The sequence below is a fragment of the Xiphophorus couchianus genome, chromosome 8 (genome assembly GCF_001444195.1).
Source record: "Xiphophorus couchianus chromosome 8, X_couchianus-1.0, whole genome shotgun sequence".
Taxonomy (NCBI): domain Eukaryota; kingdom Metazoa; phylum Chordata; class Actinopteri; order Cyprinodontiformes; family Poeciliidae; genus Xiphophorus; species Xiphophorus couchianus.
The window spans coordinates 13,915,145-13,933,552 of NC_040235.1; the positions used below are offsets into that span (position 1 = coordinate 13,915,145).

At 37.7% G+C, this 18,408-nt stretch overlaps 1 protein-coding gene across 1 annotated transcript in view; it reads left to right on the forward strand.

Moving 5' to 3' along the window:
• sppl3 (signal peptide peptidase 3) overlaps nt 1-16,572 on the forward strand; it is a 28,909-nt gene extending 12,337 nt beyond the window's left edge. The window contains exons 2-11 of the mRNA XM_028025522.1: nt 2,062-2,139; nt 4,163-4,254; nt 4,355-4,474; nt 4,689-4,767; nt 5,992-6,104; nt 6,862-6,968; nt 8,830-8,993; nt 10,853-11,043; nt 11,188-11,297; nt 13,004-16,572. Of these exons, the coding sequence (XP_027881323.1) occupies nt 2,062-2,139; nt 4,163-4,254; nt 4,355-4,474; nt 4,689-4,767; nt 5,992-6,104; nt 6,862-6,968; nt 8,830-8,993; nt 10,853-11,043; nt 11,188-11,297; nt 13,004-13,075 (1,126 nt within the window). The 3' untranslated portion in view covers nt 13,076-16,572. The remainder of the gene's footprint in view (nt 1-2,061; nt 2,140-4,162; nt 4,255-4,354; nt 4,475-4,688; nt 4,768-5,991; nt 6,105-6,861; nt 6,969-8,829; nt 8,994-10,852; nt 11,044-11,187; nt 11,298-13,003) is intronic.
• Nucleotides 16,573-18,408: the final 1,836 nt, after the last annotated feature.

An 18,408-nucleotide genomic window follows, 5' to 3' on the forward strand; every position in this document is an offset into this window, starting at 1 on the left:
TCTGTTTCCCAAGTCTGAGCCACCTAACGCTATTTGCTTGTCCTGGGTTTTCTTTTTCTGTATCGTAAAGGAAAATTGTTAAAATCACTACCTTCCCTTTTCTAATAATGTATTTTTGCCTGATCTATCATAAAATTTCAACTAAAGTTTGTAGTTGTCCGAAGGGGCATGAACACTTTAAGCTCGGGCTTTTTCAAGATTGGTAATCGACGATCGGCCAAAAAACTGCAATCGGTGCAACCTTAATATGTACAATGTCTTAATTTTGTCAGATATATTTGCAAATCACTGAAATACTGTAATTGTCCATTTTAAAACCATTTATTACTAAACCAATTGCGTAAACGAGTGGGCTAACCGCATCATCAAAGGATTTGCAGGCAGACATTTTTAAGTTAATAAATGAATCGTTTAAACCTGATGGAACAAATTCTAATGAACTTCGTGAAATAAATTTTTACAAACTCATCCAGATCTCTTTCTAAGTAGCCTCAGCTTGCCATGATGAAAGTATTTCTCCACTTGTTTCCCAACTGTTGAGTCATTTGCTCCGAGTTGCACTAATGTACAAAATACACATTAAAGCTTGTTGAAGGAAATTTGCAGCCTTTAAAAGCCAAGATGAGTGTCCTCAGATTGTTTTATTGTGTCACATTATATTTCTAAACCTGTTGGATCACATTCTTTTAAGAAAATGCAGACAGGTTTGCGTTTCTATTTTTATCACGTTGTTTTTCACTTGTATCCTGTTGACTCAGTTCTGTATGTTGGATGCAATGATTACTGGAAACCGAAATGTGTTCAGTTTTTGAAATAAACATTTTGAGGAGATTCAAAACTATGCTTTGGTATAAAAACAAATATCTAGCATTTATTTTTGAGTAATAACCCAACCTACTTCCGTAATAAGTCTGTGGTTGCTGACCTGGTTCCATTAAAATGAACAACACAACTGCTGTCTGAAATACTATGCAGCTAGGTTAGTTTACACTTACAGTACTGCATACTGCTAATTCCTGGAAGGACAATCGCCCGCTTACTGTTTTCTGAGAATTTGTTGTTGTTGTTTTTTCCTGGAATTGCCTGAAGGAAAACTGTAATGAAATGAAAATGCAGATTTAATCAAGGAAAACTAATGAATGAAATATGTTTAGAGATGCATTTGTTAAACAACTCAACTCGGCATAAATAATAACCAAGGGTAACTGGGTAAATCACAACTAGGAAGGTTCATTGTTTGGGCGTGCTAGTTGCATTTCAGCTATGAGAACATTTATTGACAGATTTCAGTGCAGCTCAAATGACCCACAAATGAAGTCTGAGCAATAACAAAAGTCAGCAACAAGCTATGCTTGCTGTCTCTGCAGCATGCATGTTGGCACCTATAATTCCCCTATGTGCTCTAACTACACCCATGGTTTTGGGAATAATCTCCTTTATGTAAAAATATTATTTTAGGTTTGTCACGTTTAAGTTGTCTGTTATGTTTCACCACAATACGAGTTCATCTGTTAAACTTTATTTCCGGTTCTTAAATGAATTATTCTTTACTGAGGGGTTTCAGTTGAAGGGTTTAGCAGATAAATTGATTATTTATTTGCTCTTTCCTACAAATTTGTATTCATAGGAATATATAGTTTAAAAACACTGCAGTTTGAGTAAATTTTATTTATAGACTACAACAGACAATTTGAGCCTCATGTCCACTGATGGAGGAAGTAGTTTTGAGTCGAAAAAGTGAGAGGATTACAATATGTCTGTACAAATCTAATAAAGTGCTGTTTGTTGACCCATTTGTTTTTAACATTTATCTGTATTTATAAGGGTAAAAAACAAGCTGTGAGATTGTTAAATATTATCACTTATTAAAACACAGTAATGTCTGTGCTATAATATTGAATTATTGATAATTAAATGCAATATTTTGCGTAAATTGCGTGTATAAAAACTATTCTCAAAAGGTCTTCCAAGCTTTTTTCTTTCCTCTTTTTTACCTTTTTTATACCTACTTGTTTTGCTTAGAATTATAACCCTGTTTTTACGTCTCTCTCTTGTTTTTAGGGCATACTCCCTAGTTGACTCCAGTCAGGTGTCCACCTTTCTGATCTCCATCCTTCTTATCGTTTATGGCAGCTTCAGGTGAGTAAATGATAACTTTAACCACCAGTTGAGCATGAATCTATTCTCAATTTGAAACTTATTTAGACCGATGTTGTCGTTTACCTACAACTTTCGGAGGCAGTTTTCTGTTATCTTGTTACAAGGAGACCGCTGTAGACCGGGTATAAAAAAAAAAAAAAGAGAAGCGTGTACATGTCTGAAAATAAATGTTAATGCATATGCTCCTGATGTACTGAACTAAAACTGTTCTTGAGAGGAAGCATATTACACACTTCCTCTGGCCCACACTTAACTAGTCATAACAAGATAACCAAATGATACTAATACATCTGGCATTGCCTCTGATATCTGAGGTCTTAGAAAGCTGCAACTAAAGGAAAGAGGCAAGATTAATAAAAAACGAAGTGTTAAAAATGCTTAAACTTTGGTCATTTACACAATTCTGGCTGAAATTAGGCTGCTATGACTAGAGTGCCTATCTGTCGAACGCTGCTGTTGAGACGGCTGACAAGATTCCTAAAAGAATATTTTCTGTTGCATCTTCCTTGGACTTTATCTTTGAGGAAACATTTAGAATAGGGTTGCACAGTTGTAGAAAAATGTATCATTGTAACAATATCTAATATATTAATAATGAATTACCATTAACCCCCATTTTCCTCTTTACAGTCTTCCTTTTCATCACCACGATTTCCCCACCATTCTCCCCTAACCTTCTGATCTTGGTTATTAATATTTATATTGTTTGTGGTGCTAAAGAACAGTAAAATATTATCTTGGTGGGCAAATATATTATTGAAAGCAGAGTTTCATTCCATTGCAGAAGTTTGTTGCAGTTGTGATATTGCACACATTGATGTATTCTAGCTTAAAATATGTTCTGCAAACTTCACAATCAAAATTTTTTGCTTCAATCCCAGCTAAATAAAACACTTAGAAATACGGATGCTGCATAACATTTTGAAAAAATTACATATTTTCAATGCAATTTTGATATTTGTGGAAAATGTTTTTTTTTTTTTAAAAAAAAGCACAGTCTTCAAACTAATAAAAAAGACGTCTAAAAAATATTACTTGTCTTTATAACTTCAGTTATATAACTGAAGTTATACAACTTCAGTATTATTATGCTTAAGTTTGAAAAAGAAAAATACAAATCCAAAATCATTAAGAGCCGTCGTGGGAGGTCCAAAGAGTCACTTGCAGCTCTGGAGCCGCAGGTTGCAGATCTGTGGACAGGAATCTGGACGCTCATCTGATTTTATTATCGCCATGTCTGCTCACTGATCTGCAGACTTTATCTGGTCCTCTGTGTCTGTTGCCTCTGGCTGTTTTTAGCACATTCATTTGAGCTAATGAAGATAATATTTTAGGAAACATTTTAAACCAGATTACTCATAAATAAAACATACCTAAAATACTACTAAAGTATTTTTAAACTTTCATTCATACTTTTAAAGGGTTTAAGAGAAATTGATACATTTTCGCCTTTGGAGATGCACTTGTGACTGAAAATAACCCCAATAATATAAGCTTAAAGTTCAAATAAATAGAACAAGAACTCTATTTTACTTCATTTTTTGTGGAATGTTATCTTTTTTTGTGCTTTATTCTTTCTTCATTAAATTGTGTTTGTGATTTGCAATAACCTGTAAACATGTTTGGTTAAACATATTAAACATTTTTAAAAATGTTTGGAGTAAAAGTAATTAAGAGTACTCAGTTTAATTAATTGCTGACTAAATTGGGGCAGAAAAAACAGTTTCTAGTGTGATAAAGCAAGTGTAATAATCTAGGAGTCAACATTTCTGACTTAATTTGCTAGTGTTATAACTGCAAAACTTTAATTGGGATTGTTAAACTACAGAAGATTGCATCGATTTGATATCTTTTTACTTGAATTTTTGGTGTTGTATACACATAATACACTTCATGCTGCCTGAATGAAGTCCTACTCTGACGGCAAGTCTTCAAAGGGAGATGGCTTTTTCATTTTTAGAAAAAATGGAAAAAATCACACGGTTCTCTGCTGCTTTTGCAGGTCATTAAACATGGATTGTGAGAACCAGGAGAAGGATAAAGACGGTAACCCCACAGCAACAGGGTCTTTTAATAACAGCAACACAAACAACAGTAAGTGTCAAAAAGCCAAGGCCTTTACAAGTCCTGCAGTTGTGTGATTGTCTGCTTTGATGTTCGGAAGCTCATGTGTTTCTGATCTGTTGTTTTCCAGGCATTCAGACTATAGACTCGACGCAGGCCCTGTTTCTGCCAATAGGAGCGTCTGTGTCTCTGCTAGTCATGTTCTTCTTTTTCGATTCGGTTCAAGTGGTCTTCACTATCTGCACTGCAGGTAACTATGTGACTCTGGAGGGCAACATAAAAGCACCACACATGTAGAATCATTACAAGGCTTTCCCATCGCTGTTCAGTAGTTACACCCGGGAGAATGTCATGAAACTGAAGACCATTAGCTGCCCCATTTAACACACAGAAATGACTGCTACAAGCTGTCAAGGTGTATTAGGCTGAAGCTCTAACTGCTGTGCTTTTCTTCCTCTCCTCAGTTCTTGCTACAATTGCATTTGCATTCCTGTTGTTACCTATGTGCCAGTATCTGACTAGACCCTGCTCCCCGCAGAACAAGTAAGGAAATCTTGTGGCTTTTTGTGTCTTGAAATCTCCTCCTTGCTGTTTTGCGCCGCTCACAAACTTTCAGAGCGCTCCGTGAATCTGCGTATTACCATATCTTTGTCAAGGCAGATTTGTAGCATCGGCATTTAAATCTTTTCTCCAATTGTAAAACTGGAAGAGGGTCTAAAACCTAATGTAACTGAGGGTATAAAAGAAATTTTGATTTTGTAATTAAACCGATCCTTTCTTTATACTTTGACTGCCTCTTATAGATTTCTTCAATTTTCTGTTGCACTTAAATGCTTCGGATCATCAAACATTTTTTATATTAGATAAAAAAGAACCTGAGAAAAACAAAAGGCAGTGCATAATATATACATAAAGCAAACTGAACAAAAAGCAGCATATTAACATCTGAAACATCATAGGCATTAATTACATTTGTCAAAGATGCAGTTGGTGACTTTTGTAAAAATGCACAGCGTGTACAAGCTCTGCAAATAGAGGAGAAACAACCTAGCGTTACTGGAAAATCGTTTATCCGCTGTCATCTGCAGCCATGTTTACCAGCATGGAGGGCGTGAGCAGCACATACACAAGGCAGCCTGAAGGCAGAATGTCAGCCCATCAATTTTGATCTTTTGTTTATGCAGCAGCCAGTTTTTAAAAAACAAAAGGTTTTGGAGTGGCCTAGTCAAAGTCTGTACTTTGATCCAATTAAGCTGCTGTGGAATAACATCAAACAGGTTATTCATGCTTAAAATCTCTCCAGTGTGGTTGGGTAAAACTATTCTGCAAAGAATGAACCAAAATTGTTTCTTTATGCCAAATGTGTCATAACCAGTTAAGAGATTTGAAGGACAATTTCTTTTCACCCGCTGCTTTTAAAGGATTTGTTCAGTTTGAATAGAGGTCTTCCTCCTGATTCATGAAATCATCATATTGAATCTACACAAGTTAAAATTAGTTTGAGCTCAAACATCAAAGTGTGATTTTTAAAAAAGGACAAAATAAATCTAAGGGAAAAAATAATTTTTAATTTGTTGCGATTTAAAAATTAATTTTGTGTTCGGTTCATTTTTCTCACAGTTTAATCTACAAATATTCTAACAAAAAGGAAATTAAATATTATGTGGCATGCGAAATATTTTCTTCTCCTCTCCCTCAGTTTCCACTTCTACATTTCTTAATCCTAAGAACACCTGCTCTAAGGATTTTCTTCTTTCTTGTTTGCAGGATTTCATTTGGTTGCTGTGGACGCTTCACCCTGGCTGAACTCTTGTCATTCTCGCTCTCCGTGATGTTGGTCCTCATCTGGGTGTTGACCGGACACTGGCTCCTCATGGACGGTGCGTCACTCAGAGCTTTCCTCATGTGGGAACATCAACATGTTAGAAATATTTAGGCTTGTAGCTTCAACATGAGAACCAGCACATAAGACCAACGCACATTAATAATGTGCGTTATACGTGAATAAAATCATATCCTGTAGCAATTAAAGAATTTGAGTCTCAGCATAGACTGACCTTAGAATATTCAAAATATATTTCCAGGAATTCCTTACCGTGTTAGATGTAACTTTATTCTTATTAAATAGTTTAATAGAATCTAATTTTCTATCATCACATGAAGAAGAACCTTGGCCTGGCTCTCACTAAGGAGGTTTATTTAGTTATCATATTTATTCTAAAAGGAATAAATATGATAACTAAAATGACTAACAACATTTAGCGTTGTTAGTCAGGTAAATGCTCTTCAGGCAACTCATTGTCTTCCTGAAATGTATAAAAAGCTACATGTAGTTCTGTATTTAAAAACAGAATTTAATACAGATTGCTGGGCATTTTGTTTTCAATTATATGAATGCAATCTTGGAAAAGTTAAGAGTTATATATTGGCAAAGGTTAAACCTAAACACATAAAGTTTATATAGGAATTGAATTCAAAATATAATTTTCTGCTAAATATGTGTTGTTTCAAGAAACATAAAATATAATTATGATAAATAAAATATAGTGAATCTGCTTTGACCTCAATATGTCTGCTCATTTTTACTAAAATGTGGAAATATGTTTTTAAATGCCACTTTCTTTTCCCTCGCTGCAGCTTTAGCCATGGGCTTGTGCGTCGCCATGATCGCTTTTGTTCGGCTTCCCAGTCTGAAGGTCTCCTGCCTGCTGCTGTCAGGACTGCTCATTTATGATGTGTTCTGGGTAAGAAGTCATCCCACCATGAGCTCTACCTGCATCACTAAAAGGAAGCACAGCCATAAAAGATGTCGACTCCAGGGGGTTTTCAGAAAATGAGAGCGATTCGGGTTTATGAAAGCCTTTGCTTGTCTTTGTGGCGGCACTTGCTACTGCTCAGAAGGGGATGTAATCTGTGAATGCAGTCATCCTCAGTTTAAAGAATGGCTAGTCAGTACTCAAGGAACAATTGCTAACTATGGAAGTTATAAGCACAGCTGGAGGTAAGCCTCAACTTTAATAATGCAGAGAAAAAGCATCAATGACACAGTAGTGGTCTAACTACTAAGGAAAACTGTTAACGACACATTTAAAAATCATTTGCTGATTTGTTTCTGTTTTTTCCTGATTCAATCTGGTCAAATTAGCATTTATTTTTCTTCCAAGATGCTGATCTGAATCACTTCAGGTTGCTAATACGTAATCAGGTACTACAGTAACGTTACCAAAATTAGTGTCATGTAAATGGTTGAAATTGAAGTGGCAGCACATCACATATCAGCCATGTTTCATACTTTACATTGGTGTGATGATTGTCTGTCAATTCACTCACTCCTCAGTAATGACAGCATTCAGGGTTCAGAAGGAATTTCTGCCTGACCTCCTTGGAATGCTGCTCCACCACAAACAACAAAAACTACTGCACAGTGAACCTCCACCCAATTTCTCTTCATTATTTATAGATTCACCTGTTCACTGAGATTTACCAGAGACAAATTCACCTATTTCCTGATTTATTTTTTGTTTTGTTTTTAAATCTTTAAAAAAAAATGCATCTTGGGAAGCTGAAATACTTAGACGCAGTGCTACTTGACATGATATTGCCTGGTGTTTGAAAAGCAGCCAATCCAAGAGCACCATTGGTTTTTCTTGGCACTGATTGGCTGTCGAGCAGAGACGAGGAAGATGACTCTAAATTGTTGCTGGTTACATTGTTTCATCGCTAACTACATTATGTTCAAAACAAAATTGTGTGCTACAATTTTGTGCTGTGCTGTGGTGGCGCAGCGGGTTAGAACGCCCCACGTTTGGAGGCCTTAGACCTGCGGACGTCGCGGGTTCGACTCCCGGTCCCGACGACCTTTGCCGCATGTCCTCCTTCAAAAAAAATGGTGCCGGCTCAGCTGGCTGCCTGCAGACACAGCTCCTGTCGTGTGCTGTAACTGCGAAATAATTTCCCTGCTGGGAATAAAGTAAAAATTATTATTAATTATTATTATTATTATTACAAGTTATGCAGAGGATCATGCATTGTATTTTATTGATAAGAAAATGCTACAGATTTGAATCATTTTTGTTTTTTCTAACACTGAGAGTGGGATTGCATAATATCTTTAAAAAAACTTCCATATTTTCAGCTTTTGCTTACTTTTTTTTTTTTTTGGTTGACTTAATTGATCTGAACTATTTATTCTAGCGGATGATACATGTGCCATACTCAAACTGACTTTATTTTTCATTTAAAGCTGTTCAATTAAAGCATCAAAGACCTTGTGTGTCTAAACCACGAGAACTGTTATTACTCAGTTCCCCGCCCCACAGAAGGGATTAAAATATAATCTCAGTCTTTAGGAGTAAATGTGTGTCTAGAAACTCATTTCTCTCAAGGAGTAATTGTTGTTTTGCACTAATTTCCCCATAGATCTGAGCCAGTCGAGTTTTTCCAACACAGCATCTTTTACATTTACCGTTTACCCAACTGCTCTAAGCTAACTAGCTTCTCAAAGCTTCCACAGAAAAAAAAATATTTTTTTGCTCGTCATGCAATGAAAAGGCTGATTGAAAGTCATTTTTGATGGTTTTTCTCTCTCCTTCTCTCTTCCTAAAGGTGTTCTTCTCAGCGTACATCTTCAACAGTAATGTGATGGTCAAAGTTGCCACTCAGCCTGCTGAAAATCCCATAGATGTTCTCTCCAGGAAGCTACACCTAGGGCCCGGAATGGGCCGCGACGTTCCCAGACTTTCCTTACCTGGCAAACTGGTCTTCCCAAGGTAACACTCACATCTGAGTGGTGCTGGAAAGTTTGGGAATTTTTACCAGAATTTTATATATTTCAGACAAAAACATCACCAGGTTTTCACGGAAGTCTTAAAAGTAGATGAAGGCAAACCAAATTAACAAATGAAATAAGAGATTATTTAAATGATACAAGAGCTAATTGGGACTTTGCCTCCATCTACATTTTGGAGTTTAATGCAACTCTGCTGATGTTTGTAGCTGTTTGACATATATCAACAATTCTGATATAAGGGTTGACAAACTTTCCAGCACCACTGTAATCACAGGGGTAGTAAGGGAGGGATTTGTTGAATTTCACTCATGATATGTCATAAAGTTGAACCTTTGCTGGTGATTTGTAGCTAAATACTCTCAGAACAAATGCCTTCATGCAGTTCTTCCCAGAGCAACTTCTGCTAGAATGCACTTCCTGGTACAGAGGAACCATCTAAGGGTATTTATAGACTGGAGAGATTTTCGAGGCAGTATTGTCTGGAAATGATCAGGTCACGTTTGCGTGCAGGAACTTCAGCACCTTGTCTAAGTGTCGGTAGTGAGGTAGCTGCTCTCATGACAGAGTTCTCCAGCGCTCAAGCCGTCCCTCATCAAAGCCTTACAATGCAGAATGCTCTGAATCCTCTCCCAAGACGGAGATGGCGATTAGATGTGGCGGTGGTCAACATCTTAACATGCAGAGCTGAAAACAACTGTTTGAGCCACCCAGCACTTCTTCAGATTTTTACTTCATTTGTTTCAATTTCAAATAAACTTTTCAGACCATCTTTGGTTTTCACTAAAGAAAAGAGCGAAAAGTAAATTAATGTATGGATACCAATCACAACATCATAGTTTGTTTCTGCTTTTCACTTAAAAATTAAAGAGACAATAATATTCAATTCAATTGAGAAATACTTTATCATCCAGGACTGCCAGGAGATGCTAACAGCTCCATATCTGGGCAGTAGAGGCAATATTTCACAGTAAGATGTCCTGGATGAGATCATTGGTTGTTAGCAAGCACTGCTAATCCACCTCATTTGTTTTTGCTGCTCCTCTTTAAATCTACTCTTAGTCTACTCTGTGTGGTTAGAAAGCCGGGCAGAGAGACTTTGGAGTCAGGGAAATGATCCTTTCCCTTTATGATCGATGGAAGAGACGATTTGAACTTCATTCTCCTCTCTCTGCTCTTTGGTCCTGCTCTGTCTCAAAGCATAAAATAGATTTGTGGTTAAATTTGTCCTTGATAAACTAGAGCTAAGAAAATATCTACACTAGACAAATGGGTATTTTAAAACTGTTTTAAAAAATCTAGACTAAAATACCTTTTATTCAAAATTTCTTTAGTTTTGAAAATGTCAAAAGTTTGAGAAAGTCTGACAACTTTGAAAGATCTTATTTAAGACTGTTGCACACTATTGATAAAATATTGTAGTGTTAGATTTTTGTTATTCTAACATAGTAAATGTAATAATGTAGTGCATAACATGCCAACAAGTTTATGAAGTTTGTAATGATTTGTAATAACAGTGCCCTGAAAAAAGCTATTTTAGTTATTAAACAATTATTTCTGGAACGCTATAAGATTTTAATTTGTACATCTTCAGGTACTGCAAATATTTGACCTTTTGAAATTTCTAAGATGTTTATAGCCTAAATTATTAGCTGATGAAATCATGTCTCCTGGCTTAAACCTTTCTTAAAGCAAGTCTGTATAGAAACATCTCGGTTTCAGAAAGAGAAGATGAAGCAGTGACGTGTAGATTAGTGTAATCTCCACTGCCAAGTCGCAGTTATTCTCCGATTTGTCCGTTCTAGAGTTTCACCTTCATTGCCGCTCTTTGCCTCCATGCAGCTCCACAGGAAGCCACTTCTCCATGTTGGGAATCGGAGACATCGTGATGCCGGGGCTGCTTCTGTGCTTCGTCCTGCGCTACGATAACTACAAGAAGCAAGCAACAGGGGAGGTCCCGGGGCCCGGTAACATGTCCGGACGCATGCAGCGCGTCTCGTATTTCCACTGCACTCTCATCGGATACTTTGTGGGTAAGCAGCCGATCAATGCACAGATGGATGGAAGAGGTCAAGTTTTTATAAGATCTTTTTATAAGTTCGGCATTCTCCTCGCAGGACTGGTTTGCTCTATTTTGTTTATTTCCTTTCGGGATTTTGAGCATGTTTTCTCCTCAGGCCTGCTGACTGCCACTGTGGCCTCGAGGATCCATCGTGCTGCTCAGCCCGCTCTGCTCTACTTGGTTCCCTTCACCCTGCTGCCTCTGCTCACTATGGCTTACCTGAAGGTACTTTTACAGCCCCATTTGTTCCCTACAGAAAGGTGTCAGCTACATTCATCTAGATTTTGTTCAAAAAAAAAAATCTTTTTGCATAATGTCAAAACTAAATCTACATAAAACATGTAGTTTTAAATGGCTTAATTATAGTACCTTGCAAATATTTTGGTACCTCATAAATCACGTTACAGCGATAAATTTAAATACATTTTATTGTTGTTTTTATGTGACAAACCGAAACACAATATCTACATAATAAATAATTGTAGTAAAAGAAAAACGATACAAGGGTTTTCAAATCAATCATTTTCACAAATAAAAATAATAGTGATAATAAGAGCAATAATCACTGAAGCAATCAGAAGACCCAAGATAACTCTGGAGGAACTAAAGAGATCTACAGGTGAAACGATTAATTGAATTAATTGTGATTAATCTATCATTGAAATAATCATCAACTTTTTTAGTAATCAATCGTTAGCTGGACTACATAGTCTCTAAAAGAGGCCATTTGCTTTAGTAACAACACAATCAAAGCGGCAATTACGGCAAAACTGTATAAAATATGTATACATTTTTCATTGAAGTTTAAAAACTTTTTTTTAAAAAGTCCTATTAGACATGTTTTGCTGTCTAATTATAATCTGTTAATTGAAAAATCAATCAAGATTTTAGTAGACAGTATTTTTTAGTTGCAGATGCGTCCTTTGCTACAAATGATGAAGAGTACTCTAAAAGAAGGCTATGTTACATTTTAGGTAATAATATATGAGTTTTTTTCTTATTTGAATTATTTGCATCGTTTAATGAGTATCTAATGTTGTGAAAAAAGGTGCAAGTTATCTAAAAAAAAAACTGCAGAATGTAAAAAAAAATTTATCCAATTAATCAGTCAGTCATCAGAATAATCAGTCTCTTTTTCAGTAGCTACATGGAAGGTTCTCATAGGTGATTGAGATCAATAAAATCAAACTACGAGGAAAATACATCAGAAGCTGCAAAACAACTTGAGGTGGGCTCATCTAACATCAGGAAAACAACCTTAAACAGCAGAGTGCTGGTTTAGCTCCTCAGAGTCCATTTGATGACCTACACCTCTGCCCCAACACACCTGGTTCAGACGATTGCTTTACCTCAGAAGGAGGCCAAGCTGTGTTTGTTCTCTCCTAAAGCTGAAGTTTGGTCTCGAATTTTGTGCAACTTAACACAAGTTCTGCAGAAGTCGCCCATTCATGCAGCTGGAAAACACCTGGAACTTGCCAGACACTAGGAATGAGAACCAGTAGTTACACTTTCAAACATCAATTACCCTCAGACCAAGATTTAAGAATTATTTTTCACATTTGCTCTCTATCCCACCTGACTGAGCTTGGACTCTTTTGCAAAAACAAATGAGCAACTAATTCAGTCTCTACATGCAAAGCCCAAAGAATGATGCTCCAACAGTCTGGCGACTATAATTGCAGTGAAAACTGCATAAGGGGCTGACTATAAAAACACACCGCATGTTTCAGATTTTATGTGTATTCATAAAAAGGAAACGTTTATCCTTTTCATTTTCATTCCATTTTCATTTCACTACTTTGTGTTGGTCTGTCACATAAAATCCCTAGAACTTACACCGATTCTGAAAAGTCATAGTAGTTTTTAACTCCAGACTGCTGTGTGTGTGTGTGTGTGTGTGCGTGCGTGCGTGTGTGTGTGTGTCTTTCCAGGGGGATTTGCGGCGAATGTGGTCCGAGCCTTTCCACGCCAAGGCCAGCAGCTCTCGCTTCCTGGAGGTATGATGCAACCCGGGGAACGAACAACCAGCGCGGGGACGACTGCTGATCTTTTCTTCTTAATCAGAGGAAAGAAAAGAGGGCACACTCACCATGAGGCCATGTTGTCATCACTTCATGCTTTCCACCGATCTGTGAAGAGAAAAAAAAATCCCTCAGAAAGGACACCAGAGTGTGGATCACAACGCCCAGACACAACTCATCTTTGCTCCGTACATCCTTCCCTGTTTCATCTCCGCTTCCTCTTAGCCGTTTCTTTCCTGTCCATTACGGCACATCCTGCCTCTGCTGTTTTTGTGCTGCCCTCGTCTTTGTCTCCTTTCCTTTATTCCCCTCCTCCGCCCAACCCTCCACTCAGCCTCCCTCTACATGGCCATTCTCAAATTTTCCACCTCCTCTCTCTTCTGTCTTTTTTTTAATTTTTATTCTGGATTCCTTTCTCTGTGATGAACTAAATGGACCAGGCCTCTCCCCCCTCCCACCCCCTTTTTTCGTGGACTTACAGTTGTGAGACATGGCTGGGGTTTATATGTATTTTTTTAGCATTGTTGTGATCATTATAATTAATGTTAATATTATCAAAGAACTTTAACAAGCGGAGAAGAGTTGGGGAGTGTTGCACAGGAGCAGCAACACAGCCCAGAGTCAACCCTCTTCTTCAGTCTCCCTGTTTCATCACCCCTTCCCCCCAATGGCTCCCCCTGGTGCTCCTGCCCTCTTGCTACACTCCCTGTGTGCCCTGCCCCCCCTTTCCTCACCTTTACCCTTCCGTCTTCTGTTCATCTGCTGTCCTTACCCAACAGATAACTATGTATTTTATTTAGAAAAGTTTTATTCTTTGCATATACAGAAATGATGCATTAAAATTGTTGAGCTGCCTCCCCTCTCCACCAGTGTCGGGAGTCGGACGGGGTTGCTTTTATTTGTATATATGTGTACACATGTATTTGCGGTATCATGAGTTTGTGTTTGAGAGCATGTTGAAGAGGGCGGTAAACTGATGTCGAGCAGCAAGCCTGACTTCACTCAGATTGGCGACGCGTGGATCCAACTTTGTGCAATAGAGAAACCCCGGAGAACTTCTGAGCATCTCTCACTGGACGACAGTTTCCCGCTCTGATCTTAAAAGTGCGTGTGTGTGTGTGCGTGAGTGCAGAAACACATGAGCAAGCGGTTCTTTTACTCTGTTTTAATTTGAAATCATGTTTAAAATGACGACAATAGTCAGGTTTGCATTGAGCTGTGTGTTTTGAATCAAAGGGTGTCAAGCACATGAAACATGTAAACGGTTTATCTTGTAAAAACAGGGAAAAAAACATATGAGAAAAAAATGTAGAAACTCCAGAGGTCATTTTTCTTTTCAGTTTTCTGCAGACAGCAGAAATGTAAACAGTGTTTTTGTTTTGTTTTGTTTATTTTTTTCTTCCAAATAAATGAATGTTAAATAAGTTTTCCAGTCTTCTATACCGCCTCACGCATCGCTCTGGGTGTTAGGACTGTCGGCACTGCAGCTTTAACTTCTCTATAATTGCTGGGGTTTTGCAGGTGCAGATCGGAAAACTCATCTGAATTTTGTAAATGTCAGTGTTTAACCTCAGCCGATGAAGACCCGACTATTGTCAGAGTTTAAACTAAGCTTTTTTTCATGAAGATAAACGGGTTTGGAAGATATGCATTGAGCAGATGGATGTTTTGGTCCAAATAATGCTATCTGGGGAATTGTTGAAGGGTGTGTTTGTGTTCGCTTGATTTAATCATAAAGTTTGTCTGGACCTGTGGAAGACAGTTATGAATCAGCCATGCCCCTCAGAGATCAAACATAATTAACCCCGGATATTTTCCTGCTTTTATTTGGTATCTTATTGTTTATAAACCACCTTCAGTCTTGCTTTTGATTAAATATCTTTGCACTGGAAACCGAATAAAAGGCAGAAGTCTGCTGTGCTGGCTGCAATCTTTGCAGTCTCTGGTAAAGATGTTTTACAAAGTTTAAGGTAAATCTTTCTATTGCTGTAATATTTAACATTTACTGCAGATAAACCTCTAATTTGGCTAATTTAATATCGAGGGGTAGATGATACCCAATCACCTCTTGCACAATTATTGGCATTGTCTCTGCTAATACTATTTTATGCAAACAGTATTCCAGTTTTCTCTCACCGTTCAGAAGCATAGTTTCTCTACATCACCCAGATCTTGGAAATATTGGCGATAATAAAAGAAAAGGGTACATTCAATTTATGAACCATAACTTTGTTGATTTGATCATGTTTCTCAGCCAGAGACCCATCTGATTCTTTATGAGGAGTTATAATGTGCGCTCTAACAAGGATCCCCAGGATTTTTGCTACAGAAGTGGACCCACAGCGTCACAGATCCACTAACATGCCTATAAGTGAGCATGAAGTGATCTTCCAACTATCACTTATTTCACCCCAAACCCATTTCATCAAACCATAAGTCAACAATTATTTTTGTGATGTTCTGGAATCACTCCCAAACGGCTAGCTTGTGTAATAACTTGTTGCTATGGAGACCCCAAGAAGGGACCCTCAGCTACATTTCTCTCGCATAAAGCTTTTGAGGTTTTATTTTACTTACCTGAAAGAAATAAGCCTCTGTGCCGCATCATATTTATTCTAAAGGGAAACAAAGTTCCTAGAGACGCTGATTACAGTTAAAAAATTAATGGTTTTTTTTTTTCTTTCTAATTTGTTAAATTGATCCAGTTACATTTTTAATGACTTAATGTGACATCAGCACTGGATTACATCCCTACTGAACTGGTGCACTCAAAATGTATACTTTTTTTTAAAGGTTTACCTAGAGGTTTTCCATAAATCTTTACCAGTGTTCCCAATAAATGTGGTTGGGCCTGAATAGATAAACCTGTCTTCATTTTTATGTTATTTTTAGAAGCTAGCTCTCTGTGCATGTTACGTGTCCAGCTGTACAGTGTATTATTTCCCCAGATGAGGGCTACTGCAGATGTGAGCCCTGGTACTGAACCGGTGGGCGTTCATCAGCGGAGGAACAGACGCTGCAGGTGGGAGAAACTTTTTACCAGTCAGCTGTGACCTCCACTGATCCTGAAGATGAAGGCGTCGCGCTTTGGACACTGTGCAAAGCTCTGCCTCACCACTTATGGACATGGTGAGAAAATACATAGATTTATATGATTTATATGCATATATACATATGTTTGTGTATTTGCGTGTGTGTATACATATATAAATTCTAGATGATGATCATGTTGATAATGTTTTTTATAGAGGTTTTGTTTAGCCCCTTGTTTGTATTTGTTTCCCTTTAAAACTTGAGTTGAGTTTCTTTCCGCCCTGCAGCCGAGGACTTGATCTCTATTTTCACCTGAATTATAAGGAGTGGATTCTGTGTAGAAGAAAGGCGAATAAACTAAATGAAGAACTGTATAGTGTACCATGAGTCCATGTCCTCCTCATTCAGGATTCTGCTGTAAATAAACCCGACACTTAACTGTAAAAGCAGTGTGTCTCTTTCTTTGAGTTTATGAAAGAGATTTAAATCTCCAGTGGTTGACTCTAATATCCCTGTGGAGACGATGCAAATCCTTGAGAAATGTGTTGTTTTCGATTCAATATAATTTGGTAAAATGGCTTTTGCAGTACAGTTATTAATCATTAATTTAAAAACATTAAGATATGAACATTCATATTTTAGAATTTCACCTTATTTTATGTGTAAATTGTACTTTTAGTTTACACATATATGTGTCAGCTCTGCTATTATATTTTTTAAAACAAAATGTGTAAAATGTATTTTCTTCTCTAGTTTTTACTTTCTTCAGTTTTTTTTTTTTTTTTTTTTGCTTAAATTTCCTCTAATTAATGTTAAGCACTTTGAAATGCCTTGTTGCTGAAAATGTGCTATCTAAATGAAATTACCTTACCTTACCTTAAAATTGCCTTTCATCTCTTAATATGACTGCAGAGTTTTCTCTAACTGTAGCGGAGGGAGGATGCAATACCAGCTTCTATCACCAGATGGCAGCAAAACATAAACGTATAAGAATCATTAAACCGTGGACTCTATCCAGGATTTCGCGGGGATCGATGTTACTTTAGATTTTCAGACAAGACTTTACAGTTCATTTTCCTTCCTGACTATCTTGGGGACATTTCGTTGCTTTCAAAACTAACATGTACCTAAAAGCTAAAGAAGTGGACTGCTTATCGTTAGCCCCCTTGTAAGATAAGCAAAACTGCAGAATCAGGGGGAATTAGAGAAAGGAAATCAGCCCTTCCTGGAGCAGTTTAGCTGAAATGAAAGGCGTGCGTTCATCACAGTCAGGTAATTGGTTCCTGCAGGGCATCGAGTTGATATTTCATGAGCCTTGATTGGAAAATGTGCGCCTCAATAGCAGAACCAGGACGCTGAGTCAGGAGTTTAGACGTGTTTGCAGTGAATGAAGAAATGTGTCTTTTTTTTTTTTTTTTTGTGCGCAAGATTCTCGCTGCATCAACCAATCAGTTTCATGAAAACATGCCTCAGTTTTACAGGAACTCTGCCGGTCCCGGTTCCGATTTCACCATTCAATGGGTCCCGATTGATTAGAGACAATCATCAAACTGTCAGACAAATGGGCAGCTTGACCTGGTGAGTGACCAGCACACAGATGGCGGGATGAAGAAGCTGATGTGGGGGATGAAGAGAAGGAGGAGGAGGAGGATAGGGTGGGTGAGGGGAAAGTTGGGGAAGGTCGGTGAGGTCAAGGCGGGCAGAGTCCACCCCTCTGCACCTATTGGCCGGAAAGCTTGATGATTCCCGTTCAGCTTTGAAGCCTTGAAGTGGACAGAATTCCACCACGGCCATGGGGATTGTAGCAGGTCATTTGTGAGACATTTTTGCCGAGGTGGTCCTAAATCTGAGCTTGGCTGCTGTTTTTTCTTCTAGGAATGACTGAGGCTGATTGATCCCTAAATTTAGGGAAAGGTCATCCACAGTTAGCCAGTAGCTGTGGATTATAAATTATGTAAGAGGAAGTTTAGACTTTTTTTTTTTTAAGGGAATGAGCATTTTGAAAAGATTTAATTTCTCACATGTCCTGATTCCTGAGCCTCTCCTATAGGCTCTCTTCTCTTGATTTCACAGATTTTCTGCAGGAGTCTGGAGACTGAGATGGAGGTTCAAATATCTGTGTGGTGAAGCAATTCCATATTTTGTTAATCATCGTCCTTGAATGAAACCCAATGGCCAGAAGAGTCTTTCTGATTTAAATGTCTTATTGTTTCAGAAAGGTCCCGCAGCATCACAGATCCTCTGCCATACTTAACATAGAGCATGCTGTGCTTATCCAAGTC